The 24,661-nt window shown below is 35.0% G+C and overlaps 6 protein-coding genes across 6 annotated transcripts; 4 read left to right on the plus strand and 2 right to left on the minus strand.

The window, feature by feature from the left end:
* The first annotated feature begins 1,735 nt into the window (after positions 1-1,735).
* Positions 1,736-3,407, plus strand: LOC105132923 (expansin-A11-like). The gene is made up of 3 exons (XM_011036676.1): positions 1,736-2,053; positions 2,142-2,463; positions 2,563-3,407. Exons 1-3 carry the CDS (start codon positions 1,912-1,914, stop codon positions 2,867-2,869), a joined length of 771 nt encoding a protein of 256 aa, XP_011034978.1. The 5' UTR covers positions 1,736-1,911; the 3' UTR covers positions 2,870-3,407.
* A 2,804-nt stretch (positions 3,408-6,211) lies between these two features.
* Positions 6,212-7,716, plus strand: LOC105132924 (peroxidase 64-like). The gene is made up of 4 exons (XM_011036677.1): positions 6,212-6,481; positions 6,572-6,760; positions 6,896-7,058; positions 7,139-7,716. Exons 1-4 carry the CDS (start codon positions 6,275-6,277, stop codon positions 7,531-7,533), a joined length of 954 nt encoding a protein of 317 aa, XP_011034979.1. The 5' UTR covers positions 6,212-6,274; the 3' UTR covers positions 7,534-7,716.
* A 644-nt stretch (positions 7,717-8,360) lies between these two features.
* Positions 8,361-10,851, plus strand: LOC105132925 (Single hybrid motif superfamily protein). Its single transcript, XM_011036678.1, has 6 exons — positions 8,361-8,659; positions 8,739-8,787; positions 8,872-8,998; positions 9,712-9,782; positions 9,876-9,948; positions 10,269-10,851. Exons 1-6 carry the CDS (start codon positions 8,476-8,478, stop codon positions 10,380-10,382), a joined length of 618 nt encoding a protein of 205 aa, XP_011034980.1. The 5' UTR covers positions 8,361-8,475; the 3' UTR covers positions 10,383-10,851.
* Positions 10,852-11,112: 261 nt separating this feature from the next.
* On the minus strand, positions 11,113-12,812 carry LOC105132926 (UPF0496 protein At1g20180-like). The gene is made up of 2 exons (XM_011036679.1): positions 12,694-12,812; positions 11,113-12,498 (listed from the first exon to the last, which is right to left on the minus strand). The coding sequence occupies exons 1-2, from the start codon at positions 12,740-12,742 to the stop codon at positions 11,372-11,374; spliced, it is 1,176 nt and encodes a 391-aa protein (XP_011034981.1). The 5' UTR covers positions 12,743-12,812; the 3' UTR covers positions 11,113-11,371.
* A 3,660-nt stretch (positions 12,813-16,472) lies between these two features.
* On the minus strand, positions 16,473-19,386 carry LOC105132927 (probable cinnamyl alcohol dehydrogenase 6). Its single transcript, XM_011036680.1, has 6 exons — positions 19,201-19,386; positions 18,985-19,098; positions 18,655-18,882; positions 17,557-17,845; positions 16,951-17,104; positions 16,473-16,846 (listed from the first exon to the last, which is right to left on the minus strand). Exons 1-6 carry the CDS (start codon positions 19,293-19,295, stop codon positions 16,644-16,646), a joined length of 1,083 nt encoding a protein of 360 aa, XP_011034982.1. The 5' UTR covers positions 19,296-19,386; the 3' UTR covers positions 16,473-16,643.
* A 3,371-nt stretch (positions 19,387-22,757) lies between these two features.
* LOC105132929 (protein FD-like) lies at positions 22,758-24,432 on the plus strand. The gene is made up of 4 exons (XM_011036681.1): positions 22,758-23,338; positions 23,506-23,608; positions 23,701-23,778; positions 23,914-24,432. The coding sequence occupies exons 1-4, from the start codon at positions 22,971-22,973 to the stop codon at positions 23,983-23,985; spliced, it is 621 nt and encodes a 206-aa protein (XP_011034983.1). The 5' UTR covers positions 22,758-22,970; the 3' UTR covers positions 23,986-24,432.
* The last annotated feature ends 229 nt before the right edge of the window (positions 24,433-24,661 follow it).

Below are 24,661 nucleotides of genomic sequence, written 5' to 3' on the forward strand. Positions count from 1 at the left end.
AACTGTTCTGTGCCTAAGTTTAGCAGGGGAAATACAAGGCTGACGTTGCGCAGTCCAGTCCTGATAACACTAAGTCGAAAACATCGTAGCAAAGGCCATCCGTGATGGAGCAATTAAAGCTAAGATTGATCATGCAAATGGGTGGCTGATATATCGGAGGAGACTCGAGACATTTACGCTGCAAGAGAGAGGGTCAAACCCGAAACCTCTTCAAGAGAAGTGGTATGGATACAAATCGAGCTACAGCTTACAAGCTCCCAATCTGGTCTCTAAAACTAGGCCTGACGTGTCATATGACTCCACATTACAGAACCGAGCATGATACAGAAATCCAGGAAGACTAAGGTACTTTGGTCATGTCTTTGTTTCCAGGTGTTTCTTCGTATCAAGAGATTAAGGGGCCAGGGACAAAACGAAAAACGAGAGATCCCGAATTTCTAATCTATCTACCCACACCACATAGAAATATACTCGTAAATCAATATTTTTTTATTTTTTTATATCGGAAAACAGGAATCTCTCCCGTCCGATCAGCTAATCTCATGTGGACCATATGATTCCAATCATTTTTGCCACATAACAAGGAAACTCCTAATGTACTCATAAGTCCATGTTCTGTTTTTGACTTTTTATTATCATATCAAATCAACTACATGGAAATGTGCTTGTTGATTGATTAAACTTCATGGAGTTCCTACTTGTACGATTACCGAATCCCAATTGTTTTACTTTTTCTTAATCCCATTCCCACAATTACCTACTCATTGCCGATAAAACAGTCAAATTTAATCATGAGACCAAGTCCAGTGAAATGGCAGATGGAACTTGGGGGAGTATACAGCAGTGCTAATAAATTTTATTGAATTTTTTTCCCAAAATCATTTCGTGAAAATATTCATATATTTAATTAGTTGATTCTGCTAATAAATCCCATGAATTCAATGGGTTTTTTTTGTCCGGTAAGATATTCCGAGAAGAATTTCCAATAAGATTAGCACTATTCAATTAGCAGCTGCTTTCGTTTTTATGTATTTTAAAAAAATATATTTGTTTTAAAAAAAATTTAAATTAATTTATTTTTTATGTGTCTTAATTTTGATTTGTTACTATTAAAAAAACTAAAAAAATTTATTTTATTATATTTTTAAATAAAAATACTTTTAAAAAATATTATGCATTACAATATTAAATACACTCATTAACATGTTAATTAGTTACGTTTTAATACAAAATATAATTAGGCCTTATGATTAAATTAAACTTAGCCGATTGAAATATTAGTATGATCACTAATCCCTCCCTACATGGAGTTGGGTGCTTTAATTTTGATAAATTTAATTAACAGTAAAAATCATGATGATTTGCTTGAGCCTAAACCTTGTATAAACAGATCTAAACAGGAGAAATATATACCAACACATCACCGTCTGCTGTCCAAAAAAAAAAAGAGCAAGTCATGTGCTCATGAGACATGATTAATATCATTGCATCATAGGGTCAAGGCATTGCCATGTGAGGCAACATGATATGATCTACGAAAAAAAAATGTATATGCTGTCAAATACCACCAACTTAAAAATTAAAAGAAGCAACTTGTCTTGTGGATTTTGATTTTTTCCCGGCTTCTTTGCTGGGTGAGTGCATGTGGACATGCAACAAGAGAGAATGAGAACGTGGGAATAATTGAATGAGGTTCAGAATTCTGCATTCTTTCAGAGATAATTCAAGCGTAATAAGGTTTACAAGTTTAACAGAGGTCACATGTGATGTTGCGTCAAGGAAGTCTGCCACATCTGTTACCTTATTTATAGAGGCGGTTCTTGTCATTGCAAATGTAAATACACTAGCTATCAGCAATCCTCACTCTCCATTCTCTTATCATTGTTTCTGCAGTATCTATCTTTTCAAAAAATGGGAAAACTGCTTCTTGCATTTGCAATCTGGCTGCAATTCTGCAACTATTTTGCTATCAATGTTAATGCATTTGCCCCATCAAGATGGATGAAAGGTCATGCTACATTTTATGGAGGTAGTGATGCCTCAGGAACTATGGGTACGTAATGTAACGACACTTCGTATATCTTTTCTTGTTTTCATGGTTCTTTGGGTTCACAACAGCTAATAACATTTCACTTCTACAGGAGGGGCTTGTGGATATGGAAACTTGTATTCTACTGGTTATGGGACTAGGACTGCCGCTTTAAGCACTGCTTTGTTCAATGATGGAGCTTCATGTGGAGAATGCTACAGAATTATGTGTGATTTCCAAACGGATTCCAGATGGTGTATTAAAGGGAAGTCTGTGACTATTACTGCAACAAATTTCTGCCCCCCGAATTTTGCTCTTCCCAACAACAATGGAGGCTGGTGCAACCCTCCCCTCCAGCATTTCGATATGGCCCAGCCTGCTTGGGAAAAGATTGGTATTTATAGGGGAGGGATCGTGCCTGTTTTGTTCCAAAAGTATGTATAGTACTAATCAGATTCACTGGCTATACTTCCTTTTTCCAATTTTCTTTTTTATATATATAATCAAATATTCTATGCGGTTTAATGCTGCAGGGTTCCTTGCAAGAAGCATGGTGGAGTCAGATTCACAATTAATGGAAGAAACTACTTTGAGCTCGTCTTGATTACCAATGTAGCTGGAGCTGGATCCATTCAATCTGTGTCCATTAAAGGGTCAAAAACAGGCTGGCTGGCAATGTCAAGAAACTGGGGGGCTAATTGGCAATCTAATGCTTATCTCAATGGCCAATCTTTGTCCTTTAAGGTCACCACTACTGATGGACAGACTCGATTCTTTACAGGCATTGTTCCAGCAAATTGGGGGTTTGGCCAGACTTTCCAAAGCTCAGTACAGTTCTAAATTAATCATCAGCAGCTTTAGAGTTCAGCCTCTAAATTGGCCGAGGCCTGCTTGTAATTTTAATAGAGTAGCCCGCCACAATTTTTTCTTTTCCTTGATGTTGGCCGGGACAGTACTGTTCTGGCTCTGGATTGTGCTTTGAAGAGGGAGGGTAAGGAGGTGATCCCATGAAGTCAAGGCTAGCTTCTCCTGAGCTGTTGGGCTTTCCAATCCAAGGAAGCAAATTAAGTTCGACACGGAACATTTGGAGATCAGGGGTTTGCAGAGTAGTATATAGTTGCGGCTTAATAAGAAGCGCAATCAATTTGCAGCTTAATCATATAAATAATATCTTTATCTGGGTTATCTTAAGCTTGTAAAATAAAAGATTTCTTTTTTCTTTTTCCAATTCATATGCTTGTAACATGATTCTATGAGATAGAAGAATCGATCCACCAATAGATTTGATGACTGTTTTTCGCTTTTGCTCGACAAAACGCATTGCAGGAATGTTTCACGAACCAGAAGGCACAGGGTATGTTCAAGGTTATGTTTCTCATCCTTGTATTTCAGTGTTTGCCAACGAAATTAACATATCATTTGTGAAAATATAGAAAAGGTAACCTCAGATTAGTCCCCAACTTACAACTTCTTCTCAACTGGGTCCCCAATCTATAGATAGTGCTGGGAATTCCTGAATACAACGGTGACCCAATTGGTAAACAAATAATCCAGTTGGGGATCTGTTGAGAAAATAGTTATAGTTTGGGGACTAACTCAAACACTTGTATCCTGATAAACACAGGGTCATAGGCAGGCCACAAGTTTGGTGTGTTTGGAGGCCCAACTGATGCCTACTTCTTATCGGGTCTTTGAGTTCCCCTCCTCTTCGGTCCTCAGCCGCTCACGCAACGGTAAACCTCCGCTTAACCATGCGAAATTTTTATCTTTTCCAGCCTGTAGTAATATGATTTCTTTTGAAAAATGAGCCTGATCTAGGATTAAAAAAAATAATCACAACATAATAAATCCATGTAACTGATTGCAAGCTTCAGGGTTAGAAACGTAGAAGTCAATCTAAGCACAAAGCTTTCAGTCTTAAGCTTTTATATTCCTACTTTTTTTTTTATCCGGGTGTCCGGGCCAGCTTACACTCACCACGATTAATTTTTATGACCTACTGAATATCCTGCAAACCCAATAAACATGTAAGGTATCGCGAGAATGACAGGTGTGCACACCAGGATTCGAATCCAATTAAATAAATGACCTAATAGAAGACTGAGTTACTAGTTATTATATAAATATCATGTTTATTATAAAATAATAATTTTTATATTTTTTTTAAATAAAATAATATAATTTCAACAAAAAAAATTTAGAAGAATATTGAAACAATATTATTTTAAATAAAAATAAAGATTTTTTTAAGTTGATAATGTTAGATCTCACTTAAGATTCTTCAGGTTAACTCTTGAATCTCGATGCATTTAATGAAACTAATCAATTTGTCATTGTGATTTAAAAATCTATATCATTTAATCCTTATATTTTAAAATTCCTTTATAACAATCCTTTTCTTTAATTGGTCAATTAAATCAACTTTTGTACTGCAGGAACTAAATAGTTAGTGTTTTGTTTTTTTGTTTTTAATAAACAACAAAGGACTAAAAGTTATATTCCACTCCATCAAAGGGTCAGGACACTCGACATGATAGCACTTGACCCTTGGCTGGACTGACTGACCCTAACTCATATCATATTGTATTATATGCAAATCCCTTCAAATATTGAAGATACTATCTTATTCATCCTTATCATGTTGGAATATATAATAGCTGCATTAATTTTATATTGAAATATAGTTATAAAACCTAATCCAGATTAATTTGAAATCAAACCTGACATACAAGTTGATTCATGAATTAAAAAAATATTATTTTAATTAAAAAAATCAATGAGTTAAAGATTAAGTTTGATGAGAAGCCATAAAATAAAATTAAGGGGGGGGCCAAGATTTGGACTAAAATTATAAATATTGTTAAAAAAGAATTGGAAAAACAATTTTCTTGTAGGGAACGGGGCCCTGCTAGCCCTCCGTGTTTCTGTTATTGGTGCTAATTTTTACTATATCAGCAAATATTTTTTTTTCAATTCGAACCGATCCAAGTCCAGATCAGCTCCATGTCCATCTGGATTTTACAATTATGGTTTAAAGACATCAAAGTACACTATAATAGAAAAAATGATAATTAAAAACAGCAGTTTCAAGGTTTAATTTTGAAATTCCTCCAGCTAACTTGCGTCTCCTGCTGTACAATCTGAAAGTGATTGAACCTATTGATGATTTCAACTTCTAAGGTCGTCAATGAAATATAAATTCGAAAATATAATCTGAATTTTATCAGGTTGTTGATTTAGACCCATAGAATACATAGATACCCCATGAAAAGCTTGACTAAGCTTAAATTATGCAAGAATGCCTTTGTTTGTTCAACCTCATCCACCAAACATATTCTTTTAAAGCTCTTGTGGGGTTAGTTTCTTCTGCTCCAGTGATCGCACTTTACGTATTTATAATCTTGCTTGAAGAAAGTTATAAGCAGGTAATCTGGGCCGCCACCTACACGTTCCCCTGGTTTCAACTGTTTGTGATCCAGTATGAGACCATTCTCAATTTTCATTAAACAGAACTAGTAAATTTAGTTTGCATGGAAAGAAAAAAAAGTATTTGATCGAAGAGATGAGTAAATTTAGTTTGCATGGAAAGAAAAAGTATTTGATCGAAGAGACATGGATAAACAAAATAAGTTATCTCTAAAATAATTTTAAAATGAATCTTTATTATTTCAAAACAAAAGGGTATAAGAGGAATACGACCTCTCTGTTTCCACAATCTTCGTCTCTTTAATATTTCAAGAAAGTAATCTAATGCTAATATGTAAAAACTAGCCAATATAAAACATGAATTTTAGCCACACGTTAAGAGTAATAAGCTCAAACTAGCTGATTAAGGCTCGATAAATGGGTTGTTTTCTCATAATTAAGGATGCTTCAGCACTACTTCAACAAAAAGAATATCATTGATTGATGATCAAATGTAACATGGCTTGAAATGCAGTCCAATAATTTTTAGAACGGAAGTCAAGAGGCAAGCCTCCAGTGTAGCATCAACTTTCTTTTTAAAAGAATGAAACAAACAACAAAACTGTGACAAGGGTTGTGTTTTTTTGGTGCATGCTTCAACACCACTCCACTAATAAGGTTCTTGATCACCAAATTTGCTAACAACCATATCCCTCACTAACAACCCTGATGCAAGTCTTGTCTCTCGAGTCTCTGCTATAAATACCTATCTCTTTCAGTTGAGTTCCATAGATAACAGAGGATCAAGAATAAGGAGTTCGATTCAAATTTTTTGAAACAATGGCGGCGGCGGTTGGTCTTGTATTTGCTCTTCTGGTCATTTTCCAAATGTCTTCCTCTGTTAGTGCCCTGAGCTCAAACTACTATGAACAGACCTGCCCTCAGCTTGAGTCTGCTGTTACTCATGCTGTCAAGAAGGCAATGATGAATGACAAAACAGTTCCTGCTGCGCTACTTCGGATGCAGTTTCATGATTGCTTTATCAGAGTAATTACTGACATTGTTTACAGTTACATATATCAGTTCTTTAAAAATTAATGGTAGCTTACTTGATTTCCTTTTGGTTGCATTTTGAAGGGTTGTGATGCTTCTGTGCTCTTGGCATCCAAGGGCAAGAACAAAGCGGAGAAAGATGGGCCTCCTAACATTTCATTGCATGCATTTTATGTTATTGATAATGCAAAGAAAGCGGTGGAAGCTTTGTGCCCTGGCGTGGTTTCTTGTGCTGATATTTTGGCTCTTGCCGCAAGAGATGCAGTAGCTTTGGTAATTAGTTCCTCCAACAATACAAAAACTCAGTAACAGTGATGATAATGGCAGCTGTGCTATTGCAACTGTCTATTAACTTATAACCTTCAACCTTGGCTTAGATTATTGACATCTGATGTGTGCGTGTCTTAGTCTGGAGGTCCCACTTGGGATGTGCCAAAAGGAAGAAAAGATGGAAGAATTTCGAAGGCAAGCGAAACCAGGCAATTACCAGCTCCCACCTTTAACATTTCCCAGTTACAGCAAAGCTTCTCCCAAAGAGGTCTTTCTTTGAAGGATCTAGTAGCTCTCTCAGGTAACATATTCAATGGCCATCATGAAAACATTGATCCATTACAAAATCGTACAGCTGATCAAAAACATGTATGCGTGTAGGAGGTCACACTCTTGGGTTCTCTCATTGTTCATCATTCCAGAACAGAATCCACAACTTCAATGCGACTCTCGACGTGGATCCAACTTTGAACCCATCTTTTGGAAGCAGTCTAAGGAGTGTCTGTCCTGCACACAATAAGGTAAAAAATGCAGGTGCTACAATGGACTCTTCAACAACCACATTCGACAACGTTTACTACAAGTTGCTACTCCAGGGAAAAAGTCTTTTCTCTTCAGATCAAGCTCTACTCTCAACAAGAAAAACCAAGGCATTGGTTTCTAAATTCGCTAGCTCCCATGAGATGTTTGAAAAAGCTTTTGTTAAGTCCATGATCAAGATGACTAGCATCAGTGGCGGACAAGAGATCAGGCTAGACTGTAAAGTGGTCAGATGATGTGGATTCATGGGAGTGTGAGCGAGACTACTATCCATCAACACATTATTTTGTAATTTTTATTCCATTTTGTGAGTGATTTCATTCTTTTTAAGGGATCAAGTTAATCTGAAGCTATTGTTTGGGAGCTTGCCTGTCTGTTCGATCGATCTTTTAGTGAAAGGAATTCCTTTTTTCTGTGTTTTTCCTTTCTCTATCCTTGCATCCGACAAAGAATTTTCAAATTCTTCATGTCCATCACTTCACTAGTAGAATAATAAAATGGTCACAAACCCAATAACATTTATTATAAAAAAATGATAATTGAATTTCATAGCACTATCTTGGATAGTTATTGAGATTATCAGACCATTTCAAGAAAACTATTGTAAATTAGATATTCGGTTTAGTTTAATTAAAATATATATGAATTAAATTGGTTTTATTTAGTTTTTAAAAATATAAAATTAAATTCAATTTATCAATTTGGTTCGGTTATTTGATTAATTATAGTGTACAATTATAAAAAAAAATTAATATATCTAGATTTTTTAATATAAACTTTAAAGTTAATCTCAAAATAATAATATACCCTCTACGAGGTATTCTTTATTTTGGGATTAAATCAACATAAATTTAAAATTAATGATTTTACAATGATTGTTTTGTAGATTTAGAAGGCTGGAATTATTATTAATTTAGAAAAATATTTAAAAGCGTAGTAATTATTATTTTTTAAAATATATTTATATTTTAAAGTAATATATTTGATATTATTATTAAGAAAATATAAAAAAATATTTTTTTATAAAAATCAAAATTTAGCAAAGCGCCCTCCCCAAAAATTGTCGAGAAGATATATTGTACAGCCGTAACAGGTATCAGAGACAGGCAAGGACTGTTCAACTGTAACCTACGAGCTGCCACAGTCGACTCTCTTGTCTCCCCTCTCTAGAGATTCCAATGAATAATGAAGCAAACGATCTTGAAAAATCACCAGTACGAAACAACCCCACTCAAAACCTAGACCAAGAACTAAAGGAAGAAGAAGAAGAGTTGCATAAGCTGCTTTTACCTGACATTCGTGATCTTCCTACTACTCCTCCCTCTTCAGTTCAGACCAACTTCGTCTCCTATTTTGCTCCAGGTTGATTAACTCTACACTTCTATCTTTTTTGTTTAATTTATGATGCTTACTTTGCTTGATTTGTGGGATTTTGGATCAGATTTTGTGAAGCCAGGACACGACCAGTACGTTTATAGGCATGCCAATGGGTAGTATTTTAACTCTTGTTTTAAATTTGTAGGGTTTGATTGATTGTTGAATTAAATGTGTTTTGTTTTTGGGATTGAAAAAAGGTTGTGTGTGATTGGTTTGGCTCGGACCCATGTGGCTTTTAAGGATGAAGGAGGGATAACGGTTGTTGATTTCAATGTTGGCAAGTCTGATCGTAGTGGCATTAAGGTCACCGGAAAGCGAAAGAAGGTCTGTTCTTTTATGGCTGTAGCTCTTTTACTGTATAAAAATTGAGCAACTTTCCTAAGAATTTAGCGAATTGTATGAAGAAATTGGTAAAAACTAGACCTTTTGAAAATCCCATTACTAGGAGCCTGGTTGGTTTCTTAAAAGGGCCTCTTGCTGGCTTTTAAATTGATGGGGATAATGGAATTTAAATTTCTAACATGGTTGCAAGCATTAAGATATATTTTTTAGGTTTTCTAGATGTTTGGATGCTTATTGAAAATGGAAGTCCACCATCTAATTTGGATTTATAGTTCTAACATGGTTGCAAGCATTAAGATATTTTTTTTTTTAGGTTTTCTAGATGTTTGGATGCGTAGTGATAATGGAAGTCCACCATCTAATTTGGATTTATAGTGTCATTCACTGAAAGAATAAGATCATCAAATCTAAAAATCAGTTAGTTTCCACTTCTTTTAGCGGCACTGTTTCATTTGGTGCACATTGGTTTCATGGGTTTTGTATCATTGGAAGTGCAATCGGCCAGTTTTACATAGCAGAACTGGAAACCTGAGCTGATTGCATTGAGAGGTAATGTGACTGCTTTGGAGGGAAATGATTCTGGAGACCAGTTGGATTTCTGTTTTGTAACGATGCAGTTAGGATCAGGAGTTGATTCATCTTCTTATATACTTGTTTAGCAAAATTTTACTAACAATGGAGATCTTCTTTTGCAGAATGCGCAGCACTTTGAGTCTAATACTGCTCTGTGTAAAGTTTGCACCCAGAATGATTCTTATATTGTCAGGTATAACTTTTTTTTCTCAGGTCCACACTCCCTTTCCCCCCACCGAACTTCATTTTAATATTGGAGTTGAATTTTATTGTTGATTTTTGACAGATGTTGTGTTAAAGGCTCTCTGTTGGAAGTGAATGACAGACTAATCAAACAGCCAGAATTGCTTAACTCTTCAGTAAGTTTTACTCTTCCATGCATACCATATCTCAGATGCAAGTGTCTTTCCAGATAGGAACCTCATTATTGAATTAGTGATCAATTAATATTCCCTCTTACTTTCTTCAGAGAAAACTATCATGTGCTCTTTACAAGATTTGCCCTTTTTTAGTTAATAGCAACTTGTGCCAAAATAAGGCCCAATGTACTGTAAATCTACATGATGGTGTGGTGCTGATTGTAGCCTTACATATCATGTCGAAATGTAGGAAAATATCCAGGTAGACAAAATCGTATCGGCATCTAAATTTATCAGATGTTTTCCTGACCAAATTGCAGACAGACAGGGAAGGGTACATTGCCATTATCATGCCAAAGCCAGCAGATTGGCTGAAGGTCAAAGCTTCATTGTTGGGCGTTGAAGAATACAAGAAACTGAGAGAAGGGAGCTGAGCTGTCAGGGATGCTTAGGTAACTTTTATGGCCTTGGAGAAAAACAAGAATTGCCGAGCTTCATGTGGAATTCCTCCGGTCATCCGTTCCTTTGATGGGCCACACCCTCCAGGTTAATCTCCAAACCAATTTGACGAATTGTAATTCTCCCCCCATATTGTATCTCGTTAAATTATCAGTTCATTTTATTCCTCCACAAATAGAATAAAGCAGAACAGTAAATTGGATTGTGCTTCTTTTGCTAATACGCGGATAGGAAGCGGCCTCGTCATACTGGACATTGAGGTACAGCTTGCACAAGTAGCACAATGATGCGTGACTGAGCTTGCGCTACCTGATGGGTAATAACTGGGATGCCAAGAAAACAGCTTCTTATTTTGTTTGGCAATAAAACATGTCAGGTTGCTAGAGAACTATTTCTACATTTATTGATGATTTCTCTTAATTTATTATGTCAAAATATTTACTTTAGGCATACCTGACTAGAATCGGACAATGCTAAATATGCAAAGTAATTTCTGACTATGAAAGAAGTAAAATATTTTTGGGGGTGTTTGTGATTGCAGTTATGCGGTTATAGTGTTTTTTGAAAATTGATTTTTTTAGCTTCAAATTAATTTTTGTGTGTCTTTGGATTAGTTTTGAAGTGCTGGTATTAAAAATATTTTAAAAAAAATTAATTTAATATATTTTTCAAGCAAAAGAACACATGGACTTCTTGAACATGTTAGCAGGGAATATAGATTAATCGTAGATTTCATCGGGCGTTAGCATAATATGCTGGAAGTTGGGTTATCAATGGAGATTGTATTAATGAATACAGGGTTAACAACTGGCATTGGACGTGCCTTGTTTTGACGTTATTTGAAAACAAAAGTCCAGGTGAGCCGAGCCAGGGGAGAAGCAATTTCAATGTGGATCCTGTATTGTATTTGTAACACCAAATATCGCCTGCTGCAACTATCTCTATCCCAATATTGTCCTCGTCTTCATGGGAATTTTTGCTGATGATCATCAGCTGTACTGCTGGATGCAACCATTATCCCGTCCATAACAAGCCTTCTGAATCTATTTATGGTATGAAAACACAGGTAGATATGTCGCTCAAGCTCGTCTAGCTGCTCCAGGTAGCTTGAGTCGTGAATGTGAATTTCTTTCACAACCTCTTTCAATAGTTCAGGCTTGTTATTCCTAACACACATATCAGCAAGAGCTTTCTGATGTTCGACCTCATCAAATAAGCTCCTCGTCAGCCTGCTCACGGTATTGAAATCATTGATCAATATGTAAATTCCTTTGGCAGCAAGATCTAGCTGTGCGCTAAGTCTTTTTTCTAACCTGCTTTTCTCAAGCCCTCGATGAACCAACTTGATTTGCTTTCTGAATGCATACAACGAGCAGCCCATTAGTCCTGGTGCAGCCACAATGCCGGCCATGCTATGAATTGCAATTACAAGCAAGGCAATTAGAAGTGCAGTGTGTGATATCACAAGACATCCTCCTCCAACCCTAATACAAATCCTTCTGAACTTCTCTTTCCTCATAATCCTTTTCTTTTGTGAAGTCAATCCATGGAGCAACACCACGTTGTCGTCATGAAAATCAAGGAATTTTTCTGTGCTAAAAAACATCGACAACGGATTTTCTAACAATGCATAAGCAGCCAGCTCTCTAAACATAGCGCCCAGAATCTTATCTGAACAGTCTGCAGAATCATGCACCCTTTTGCTTAACTTGATTACCCTTCTAATTTTCTTATAATTACCTCGTGATTGTTGGATGCACTGGAGATGCAACTCACAAATATGGCATGCTTTTGAGATGGCTTCAAAGTAATCAACCAGAAGGTGATGAAACTTTAAGCTTCCCATCATCTCTCTGAGTGTCTCTTGCTGTTGTGGTTCAGATAGATAGTCAGAGAGGTGAAGATATAGAGGAAGAGATGGATTAGACGGTGAGACGACTTTGTCAACTCCATCAATGCTCGTTTTTCTTAGCTGGTCTTGAACCTTGCTCCACATTTCTACATAAGATTTCGTCCTGAAAGCTTCATTGTACTCTTCATTAACGTTCAGCTTGTTGCTTAAGCTGTTGCTACGTTCCTTTGGAGATCTTCCTGAAACCAGAAAGCAACTAACATGAATCAAACTGTAAAATAACAATAATAACAGGATCGAAACTAGAAAACTTATGAAGCAACTTGAATCAACAATTTCAAGAAACTAAAACATGGAATAAAGATTTTTCCAAAATATGCTTTGGATTTTGATGGAAATAAGCTCGAGAAAGACATGGTGATGTTGAAAAACACCTGCCCTTGAAAAGATAGATCTTATCTTAACCCACAAAAGATTTGTCATGTTGATGAAATCCTTTCCTTTTCTTTTTTATGGTTTCTTGAAATAGATTAAGAGTTCGATTAAAGAATTTAGGGGCATATATATATATATATATATGGAGCAATTTGGGTTAAAAAATAATGAGAAATGAGGGATAAAGAAAGTCCAGGTGGAAGAAATTAGGACCGCCTCGTTTCGTTATTTAATAGCTTTTGTCACACGATAACATCCCTCACACGCTGTGTTTACCTTACGTGTAATGCCTTGAGACAGAGCTTTTGCAAGCAAAAATGGACGTACCAAGAACAGGATGAGATGACACGATATAGCTAGGTTTTTTTTTAAAAAAATATTATCATACGTTATTAACTTGAAATCAATTATGTATAATATTATTATCTTCTCCTTTTTTTTCGTGGAACATATTATGACTTACTCTAATCTTTTTTTCTTTAATTTTTTAAATTATTAAATTTAACTGAACTCTTGAGTCATGGATTATATAAGTTATTCTAAACTAATTAAAAATAATATAATTTCAAGTTACAGATAAAATTAAAATAATATTATTGTAAAATATAAAATCAAGTTTTAATAGAGTAAACTAAATCATAACTTAGCCTATCAAATTTAATTTGACTAAGTTAATTACCACTTGATTTATTTTAAAACTTAACTCATATCAAGATTGGAATTGATGAGTTATAAGATTAACCTATTAAATCAGACTGTGTTTAATAATACTGATTATTACAATCATTAATTTGTTAAAAATATTTAAAAAATATAGATCATCCGCTGATTATCTTAATATAATTGAATTTCTATAAATAAAATCTAGAACGTTTATTAAGAAAAATAAAAAAGAAGCTTTCTTCAGGAAGTTTCAGCGCTGTGTTGATTGCCGCGTACAAATTTTCAAAATATCCGTTGCTTTGAATATGGACATTCTACATACAGTTCGAGAGGATTTGAAATTTCTAGGACGATAAAGCGAGTAAGAGAAGAGGTTGTTGCTAGGATTGACATGAGACGGTCATGTTTATTAAAATCCTGTTTATTTTTAAAATATTTTTAAGAAAAATTAAAAAAAATTAATTTATTTTTAATTAATATTTTTTTTATTTTTAAATTATTTTAATATACTAATGTCAAAAAGTATTTTTAAACAATAAAAAAATATTATTTTGATATATTTTTAAGTAAAAAATAATTATAATTATACTTTCAAATAAATATTTATTATTTATTTTTTGTGCATGTGAGATGATGATGCTATTTTTCTTAAAGTACTTGTCTCGAAACTCCCCAGGGAAAAATACTTCTGGAAAATATAGAGTTTTCCTTTTACTTAATTTCCTTCTTTTTCTTAATTGCTTGGTAATTAAAAATCGCAATTTCCAGCTACCATCGAGAGTATTTGAAACTTAAGCAAAAAATATTGTGATATTGTGCATGCTAATACCGATGCTATAAGTATATCATCAAAGATGTAAGATGATTGAATTTGTAGTCCTTAATTTAGTCTACACTGTATCTTTAAGTAATGGCCACCGATCTCTTATTAGTTCTTCTATGTTGTTGAACCCTTCCAGCTAAGGACATGAACTCGGTCTCCACTTTCAAAAATAAAAGCATTTATATGGGTGCGTCATGATATTTGTTACCTAGTTGTTCCTCCCAGTTTTATCAAACACGTTGTAATTTGATGGGTTGGCATGTTGACCTGCTAACTAATAACCTAATTCAAGTAAGGTTTTAAATTAAATTAATTAGGAGTTAATAAAAATTCAAAACAAAATTACTTTGATTGTTTTTAAAAAATTTAAAACTGAATTCAATATTTTGATTTAATCTTCGTCAACCAACTGAATTCATTACCCAGATCTTGGATCAAGTCATAAATTAAATTGGGTTTAATAACCTTCAATTTTGATAGGAATTGACAATAGACTTGCAAGCTTTTTTTCCCCGTCAAATCATCCAAGATGCGAAGGAACTCGTCAGATATTTCCACTTTTTAGATGCCATTTAGTCCACATTAGTTAGGAATCATGTCATATAAGATAACAAAAAACAAACTACATCTAGTGGCGTGAAGTTTTTATAAGAACTTTATAGGAAGAAAAAAATCCCGTTCTCTATTAAATTTATGGCTTCGTCATCCCCAAATTGTTCCTGTCATTCTTCGAGATATTCATGGAATTAATTTTCCTAAATTGTGTTTGATAGTTTCGATTTATAGGATTTAATCCCTCCATGTAATAAAAGAAGGGTAAAGAAAAAAAAACTTTTATCGGTAATTACTTCACTTAACATGCTCAAACTCAATCCACCATTTCGGGGTTAAAAATGTAGGGAACAGAAAGGAGATAGGATAAGCTTGATGAGCCGTCAGCATACTCGTCTGCTGAACTAGGCACTAGTCTGCGGCTGATTGTTCTCTCCCTGTTATTCACGTTTAGTGGGCAAAAAGACGTTTGCAAACTTGTGTCTTAACCCCTCAAAATTTATAAACCCAGCCTAAATCTACATACCGAGACCGACTATAGTAGCACGCGATATGATTGCTTTCGGAGCAGGCATTTGCCTTGAAACTTCAAAGACATTCTTGCTTCCACTCCTAGGCATCTTGCAACCGGACAGAATTAAGATTTGAGCTAGCTTTACTATGTGATATTAAAAGGAGGCCACATATTTGTTTGTTTCCAACTGATTATGCAATTTCTTCTCAACAAGGGCGGTTTATGAACTGGGATTTCTCTAGGGTTTGGGAACCTTCCATTATTTATTCATGCCCTAATTATTATGGGTCGTGATATTGAGAATTAGAAGTCAGTAAATATTTTTTTTGTATCTTTTTTTTTTATGATAAGAGATATTTTCAAGCTATTTTATGCGTTCATTCGAGACTAAATTTTTTTATGTGATTTTAAGAGTGAATTCTCACATCAGTCCTATAAATTGAAAGAAATTTAATAAATTTTACTGGGTGTTGATCTTAAGAGTTGAACCCAAAAATTAAGGAATAGAGCATACCTCCTTAACTATAAAATTATAATTGTTGAGTTTGTAATTGTGGTATGAAGATTCAAACTAGTGATTGAGATCAACTCCTCACTATACCCAGCAATCATAAGCAAATTAAATGGGGAAAAGTTGAGAGAAGTACAGGATAATATGATTGCTATTTTCTATCAATGGGAAGAAATTGTGTCTGATTTTAGGTCTTCAAGTCGGCCGAAGGTGGGGGCAGGGATCAAAAGGGTATCGTGCAATGAAGGGAAAAATCAGCTAATTGCTCAATTTAATCTACACCAGACGGTGGGATTAGGATTTCATGTTTGAGCCCAGATGTATACCCATTATGGGCTTGAGTTATCATGATTGAGACTCGTGCAATGAAGGGAAAAATCAGCTAATAGCTCCATTTTAATCTACACCAGACGGTGGGGTTAGAATTTCATGTTTGAGCCCAGATGTACGGGCTTGAGTTATCATACTTGAGCCCATGTATCATAGTAGAAATTGGGTTTGAGAATGGTAGTCAAACCCATAATTTTTATTTTATTTTTTAAAGTTTTTGTATATTAAATTTAGGTTTATTATAATTAAATTAATGATATCTTGGCATTCAACTTTGAAATTTGATTTTTAGTTGGTTTGTTTATGTGGAGTTGTCAATAAAATATTCTATCCTCCGTAATCAGGTTCCATTGCCATAAAATGAAAGTCTGGTCACTAATTCTGATTCATAAGCTTGGAATTTTAAGACAAATTGCCATTTCTCGTGAAATAAGAAGAATGATCCAACCGAAATTTGCAATAATTGTTTATTTCCGGCGACACACGAAAACAAAAGAAATATGCCCACGAAATTTAGAAAAGGAATACTCTCATGTGAGGGAGCGCTTCTGTATCTCTAAAGATTTGAAGACTTTCCAGCAATGTCAATGACAAAACGATATCTGACATCGTTTTTTGCAAGGCGGTCCCAAGCCTCATTAATGTTGTCTGTTTTCACAAGCTCAATGTCACAAGTTATGTTGTGCTTGCCACACACATCCAGCATCTCTTGGGTCTCGCTTGTTGATCCTGTCATGCTGCCCCTTACAGATCTCTTGCCTGCGTTATGCACACAAACAAGAAAGCAAAAGAGAAGAACACTTGTTTTACTGTTCCATATTCGATTACATATGAATCGACTTAGCTTCGAAACGTTAATTTACCGAATATCAGAGGAAAAGCTGGCAGTTCCATCGGCTGGTCTGGTGCGCATACCACTGCCAATGTCCCGTTTACTTTGAGTAATTCTAGTGTTGGCCCCAGAGAATGCTTAGCTGACACTGTATCCACAATAAAATCTAGAGTTCTTCTCGCTGCCTGCCATCCAAAAAATACATCTTCTTACTCATTTATTCTTTATCTCTTTTATTTTTTCTAGAAAACAGAACTTATTGAAAAATAACATGAAATTGATAAAAGGACTAAATTGTAAATAAATCTTACAATACAGAAGTTAAAATATAATTTCTGTAACTACCAATTATCAAACATGATTAACTAATTTATTATAATTACTCGGCCGACAATGAATACCAGAGAAAGCACATGGTTGTTATACTGGACTTAAAAATTAATTCGGAAAAGAGTTTAGATTAGTGATCAATTTGTGATCCATACAGTATGGAGATCCGAGGGCCCATCCCACTTACCTGACTTTTCGATGGCCAATGACCAATCAAATCGACAGCCATTCTAGCTACAAGGGGACAAGCAATTATATAGGGACAATAATTTGGTTGGTGGAAAACTGGAAGTAGAGGATAACACACCTGAAGTTCTTGGGCATTGGTGCTGACAATGAAATCATCAGCTCCCAAGCGTTCTCTGGCCTCTTTTTCTTTAGACGGAGAGGTGCTGATCACAGTTACATGGTGACCAAATGCCTTGCCAAACTTGACAGCTACATGTCCTAGACCTCCGAGACCAACCACCCCGACCCTTTTTCCTGGTGTTTCGACCAAGTTGCTTTCCTTGAAAGGGCTGAATACAGTAATTCCTGCACAGAGGAGGGGCGCTGTTGCATCCATTGGCAGGTTTTCTGGTATCCGCACCACATACCTTCGTGTAGAAATTTAGCAAAATAAGAAAATGTAGTTTCTTAACAATTTTCAATCAACGAAGTGCCTCCTACGATAAGACAAAAATTACTTGCCCCAGATCAAATATATTTAATTTGGTCACATGGATGGAAGAGATACCCCTCTTCTCTCATACATGTTTGCATTGAAAAATGGAGGACCCTAAAATAAGTTCCCAATCTATATAATAATTCTTGATTGAGGCTCCGTTTGGGAGTATAGTTGAATCCACATTTCTTTAAATTTTAAATGTTTTTTATTAAAAAATATTTTATATATTTTAAAATTATTTTGATTTCAAAAATAATATTTAAAAAATAAAAAATATTATTTTTATACATTTTTAAATAAAAAAATACTTTTAACTATAACCACAATCACAATTCCAAATAAACATTCCAAATAGACATTCACAAACAAATTCTTGTTTCATTGGGGTCTCTAAAGTTGTGAGAAATTCTGGATCGAATTCTTCCATTCATGTTTTCAACAAATTCTATCCAAATTGTACTCTATTTTTTATTTAAAAAATAATTGAGAAGTCAATTCAGATCTCAGCAATAGTTAGAGGGCAATACGAGGTTTTGCTAAAAATAAAGGATTCGGTGATGAAGTCGTTGCACGCACAAGAAAACGACTGTTATTAACAAATAATATTGCAGCTCATCACTTTCCCACTTCACTTTTATTTTCCACACGAAGGTCATGAAGAACATGACAAATTTATGTTAGGTGGTGGTTGAGGACATTGAAGTGGATTATTAATTAATAATTAAGACTGTTCAATACCTGTGATCTGCAACCAGGAATTTAGAGTAGCCACCATAAGTGATGCTACCATCCCAGAAAATACCGTTGTAAGTCAACTGTATTTGGTCACAATAATTCTCACGCGAGCTCTTGCAGAAATCACACTCCAAACATGAAGCTGCTAAGCACCCCACTCCAACTCTGTCTCCCAACTTGAACTTGTTCACGTTGCTCCCCACCTTCGTGATTATCCCAGTAATTTCATGCCTATCATACAGCGAAAACATTAAAACTTTGAAGAAAAACACAAATACACAGGACTTGGTATCTCATTTGCACGACAGGCATTAGACTTTAAAGACTTGTTACCCGGGGACAACTGGGTACATGGAAATGCCCCAATCGTTCTTTGCAAAATGGAGATCCGTATGACATATGCCGCAATACATAATCTCTATGGTCACATCGTTGACACCATTCTCCCTGTTCATTACACAAATCAAGCCCATTGTTTACTGCTGATTTCCTTGATAGTATGAGGAACAAATATACTGTAAAAAATCTATGAAACTGACTGCTAATTACCTTCTTTTAAAAGTGTAAGGGACGACTTTGCCAGAAGAGTCGAGGGCTGCCCAGCCAGAAACAGTCTGCGTGTGGTTTGGAGTTGTTTGAGCCATAAGCTGAGACTCGAGGCTCTGCTCGGACAGAGGCAGGGGAAAAATGGGTCACTTGAGAAGAAGCTGCTCTCTCGAGTATGTTTAACTATGGGAGGAATGTCTATTTAATGATGCGTCCTTGAGGTCAGGCTAATAGGACCGCCGGTAGATTGATTATATTATTATTGTTTTTTTTTGCGTCCTTGAGGTCAGGCTAATAGGACCACCGGTAGATTGATTATATTATTATTGTTTATGTATATATATATATATATAATTTCCTAACAAAGTGGATTAAATTATTCCCATTGATCAACTTAAATTCATATGCATTGTGACCATGCCTTTATCTGGACTTTGAACTGCACGGCTACCACATATTTAGTTATGTCGTTAGTTATGGTATCATAATTGGGTTGTTGAGTGAACAGTAGTAATATCAATTTGCTTGAATGACTACTAAATTTCTCTGATTTTTTTTTCAACTATAAGGAATATCCTCGATTATATTCTTTTTCATGTGATTTTAAGGAATAACCTCGCATGATTTTTCAAAATAATTCAATGAATTTCGCGATATATTAATTTTAAAGTTTGAGCTCGAAAAATCAATAATAGAGACGTGTATTCTTGACTATCAGGTACAGTTACTATATGCCTCATGAATTCAAGAGTTTTTTTTTTTTTTTGAATCCCAAATAGTAAGGTAGTACAAAAACCGTGAAATTAATTTTTATTACCCAAAAACAATATCTCGTAAAAAAATATTTTTATTACCCAAAAACAATATCTCGTCGCTTTATACGCTTTTTTTTTCTTCTGACAAATAATTTTTTGAAAAAAATAAAATAAAATTTCACCGGGCAATGACTGAAATTTCTTGGCAACAGCCTCAGATATCATCAAGCAGGGTATGATACGTTTTAAATTAATAAATTCTAACCCGAAGATTCTCAGGATTTGCGAACCAATTTTTCCAGGAGACTTTTGCACGATTTGAGGGTGTAGTTTGTACTTATTTCTTAAAATTTTTAAAATAATTTTTCAGTTAATTTATTTTAGTGTTTTTTATTATTTTAATGTGTATATACCTAATAAAAAAATATTTTAATATATTCTTAATCAAAAAATACTTACATGACAATTTCAAACATAAACTTCCTAGTAACAACAACCACATGGCAGGATATTCAAATCTGTCGTGGCTGAGGAACCATTTTTTTTATATTGATACGGTCCTAATTTTTAAGCAAAAACAAGATAATTGGAGATTGGGATTTATCGTCTAGAACCAATATTATATTAATAATTGCCTATTACTAATGCTTACAAAATAGTGTTAGGTGAGTGCTATGCAAGCCAGGGATGTGACCAGTATTTTAATACATTAATTTTGGTCGTTAGCCACTTGCACGCTTTGCTTGAGATGATAAGGTTGCTCAGCGTTGCATTAGGCCCTCTTTTCCAACTGCCTTTCCTTTCTGAAATTGTCAAAAATGTTTGGTAGGGTGTTTTTTTTTTTTTTTTGGGCATATAAGACAAGAAAAACAAAGGAAAGAGCGATGGAGAAAGACAGTGCCCGTCCTATCAGCTTGAAGCGCATGTGAGCGCTTCCCCTTATCTGGGCCCGTGATGGATTCAAGCTCAAGATCATTATGGATTTCAAAGTTTACTCGGACTAAAACGGCCCATAGAGAACTTGTGCAGTAGTTGGCCTCATTCAGGCCTGGTCCTGGAGGCCCAATGTACCCCAAAACATGCCACTCCCAAGCCGCACGCGTTGCTCCTCCAGGCTCTAGCTAGTGACATGGGCAATTTTGTCAAATCAGATCCATTTGTCATCTCACTATTTTGTAAGATTAATACATGATAAATAAAATTGAAAAACCATTCATTATTAAAATTGCGAGTGGAGGGGGAGCAAAGAGGAAATGGTCCCGAAGCTATATATATATATATATATATAACTAAGAAAGAACATAATCGCAATCATGTAATTTTACTCATCAGAGAAAAATAAATGCTTGATTTTCTTCCAAGGATTTTTCAATTTATTGTAGATCTCTCCTAGACAATGGTTTATGTCACTCGCTTCTTCTTCTTTTATACATTCAATTAATTAATGAACCTCGAGTCAAAACAAAGATCAAAAGTGAAACCCTTTTATTTTTCTAAGCGTTATTTTAATTTGAATATAACTCATATAGATTTAAGGAAAAAAGTTTTAAGAAAATTACCAAAGTATTTTCTCCAGGCAATGATCCATCCACAATCTTTTTTTTTTCCTAATAAATTGCTCACGATTTATATCTGATGCCCAAGTTCGAAGCCACAGTTGATCCAAGATTTCGTTAAATTCATAAATACATACGGTTCGAGTAACACGAGTGCGATTAGTCATTATCCTTGGAGCTATATTCTTTCCTTTCATATATAAAACCTGTTATGGGATTGACTCCGGACAAGATTAATATCGTAAGTTGGAAAATCCACTCGAGTTGATTTTCAGATTCTTTTTAAATAAATACATGAAAACATCATTTTATAAATAAAAAATTAAAAATTCAACAAGGTGATTTGATGGGTTTCACGGAAGCAAGAAGGATTACAGGTCAGCTTAAATTTTTAACAGGATTATCTAATTTTTTTTATTCAACCGCGTCGGTTTAAATTCTAGATTAACAAAATAGGTGATATCCACATCAAATATATATGTATAATAAATCTTCGGTCAAAATAAATTAGTAAAAAAGAAAGAGAGAAACGGTTGTATCAATTTTTTTTTAAGGTTTTTCCAAAAAAAAAAATCTTGATAGAGAAATCAAAATAAAATCCTTTATTTATTTTATCTCTCTCATAATCGGAAGTGATCAAAGAAGTGCAAGCCTGTATTGATCCATCTAACCTCTTCTTCCATTTTTGGGCTGCCTACCCAATTGGGACTTTGTGTAAATTTGTGTCCAAGTCCGCAACTTAAACAACACATATTAGTCCAAGTCCGCAACTTAAACAACACATATTTATAATTACGTTATTATTCTGGTCAAGGAAAAAAACAAACAATTGGCTATTTATGAATTTTAAAGGTCGGTAAAACATAATTTTTGCTGATTTCTATTTATTTTTTTTGTTTCTTATGTAAATTTTAGTAAGAAAAAGCTCGAGTTAATAAAATAAGGATTTTAAGGATTCGAGATGCATTAACTGGAAAACGGGATAATTGTAATATGATATATAAAATTTATATCTTTTTGTTAATTAATTATAATAATTTTTATTTTTATTTTTAATTAAATACTATCGTTCACTTTCCATTAATTTTTCCATATAAATTCGTGACAAACCAGGACAGAAGATTACGTTGCATACTTTTTTTATATATATATTATTGTTGTTGTTGTTGATATGGCTTGAAAAGAAAGTAATAGGAATTTAAAACTTGGAGGATTTTAAAGACACACCATATAACGTAATATGGCCCCATATAAAGAGAAACCGAAATATCTCTACATCTACAGTGACTCCTAGTCCAATCTCCTCTCGTACGGCCCCATATCAACCAGAAAGAGGAGAAGAAGTATCTCTTCATCTCCAGTCACTCCGAGTCACATCTCCTCTCGCATGGCCTCCTGATCCGTGTTTCCTTGTAAAAGTATGTGATCAGTGGCAGGAGATCAAAATATAAATAAAAACAGCATGAGCACCAATAAAGCCTCTAGTAATTCGAAGTCAAAATCCCTTCAGACATGTTCATCTCCTTCAACTTTGTCCTCTCCTTCTCCAATAGCAAACCAATCAACGACTGGAAACTCGATGGAAGAAGTTTGGAATGATATAAACCTAGCTTCTCTTCATGAACATCCAAATAGTCACACGGGCAGCAACAGCAACACCGACGACCATGTTTTTCATGGTATGATGTTTCAAGACCTCTTGGCTAGATCTTCCAATAAAGACACGCCAACAAGGGTTGCCTCTAAGGAGCCCTCATCTGGTGGGGGCAACAATTTCTTGAAGAACGCTTTAGGGCCACCACCAGCTACTATGCTGAATTTGAATTATGGGTATGATCATTTTCAATATCTGGAAAGCAGGACTGTCCCTTTGAGGTCAAATCCACACAAATGCATAGCCATGCTGGTGCTGGTGCTGGCACACCAAGTTTTTATTCTTCTTTCGATACCCCCTTTGATTCTTTGGGTTCTTCTTCATTGTTCCCTTCCATTTGCAGAAAAAGGCCTCAAGAAAACGGTGACGTTTCTGGCGGCGATCGGAGGCATGAGCGCATGATCAAGAACAGAGAATCTGCAGCTCGGTACCGGGCAAAAAAGCAGGAATCTTTCTCTCCTTCTAAGAAACTGTTTTAGTGAAATTTAATGATTATATAACTTTAATGGTTTTATTTATTTACTTTACCCTTTTGCAGGCTTACACGACCGAGTTGGAACTTAAAGTTGCTCTGTTAGGAGAGGAGAATGCCAAGCTTAGAAAGCAGCAAGAAAGGGTCAGTACTGTAGAAGAGGAATGTTTACACACACGCACACACACATTTTTATTTCCAGATATGGAACGTTAATTTACACAAAGCAAGAGATCACATCATGGCATTTAAATTTGTGATGCATACTTGCGATTACAGTTCTTGGCAGCAGCTCCTGCTCAGCCACCAAAAAAGCACACCCTCTATCGAACCTCAACGGCTCCATTTTGAGAAGTAAGAAATTTATGCTTAGCCCATTTACTCCTTTCATCCCTTTATGTTTCCACTTGGCTATCTTGCCAATAACTTCCTAGAAAAGAGGGAGATGTTTTCCATATATCATTTCAAAGGGCTTTTGATGTAAAAGAAAGGAGGGGAAAAGAAAGGTAGGAAAGTAGCAAGGACAAATTAAAGTTGCCTGGACGCCAAGCCGCAGGACTAGTGGAGGGTTCGTATTTTATTTTCTTAAACCACTATTTCTTCACTCCTTTGTCTTCTTTTCCTTGTTTGCTTTCTAATTTTCCTCCTCCTATGTGGACGCTGTAACGTTGGGAGAGATAAATGCCGAGGGAAAATAGCCCTAGCTTGTTTGTTTGCCTACAAATATGTATATAAACATGGGACCTGCTTGGCTATCAATGTCACTTTCTATTCTAATCTTATCTATTCATTTTCAGTGTCCTCCTTTCCATCATGATTTATTGATTATTTTTATTGATATTTGACAGTGCTTTGTGTTTTTCTACCTCGTTTGTATGTGCCCATTCCGAGCAATCTTGCATTTTACTGCTTGTCTAGACGGAGAATCTGCAAATCAAATGTGAAGGGGAAACTGTGGGTTTAATTAGAGACATGACAAATACTTAGGCTGGCTCAAACATGTTTTTTAAACTTTTTGATTTTTTTT

This window comes from Populus euphratica, unplaced genomic scaffold (genome assembly GCF_000495115.2).
Source record: "Populus euphratica unplaced genomic scaffold, PopEup_1.0 scaffold68.1, whole genome shotgun sequence".
NCBI classification, from domain to species: Eukaryota; Viridiplantae; Streptophyta; class Magnoliopsida; order Malpighiales; family Salicaceae; genus Populus; species Populus euphratica.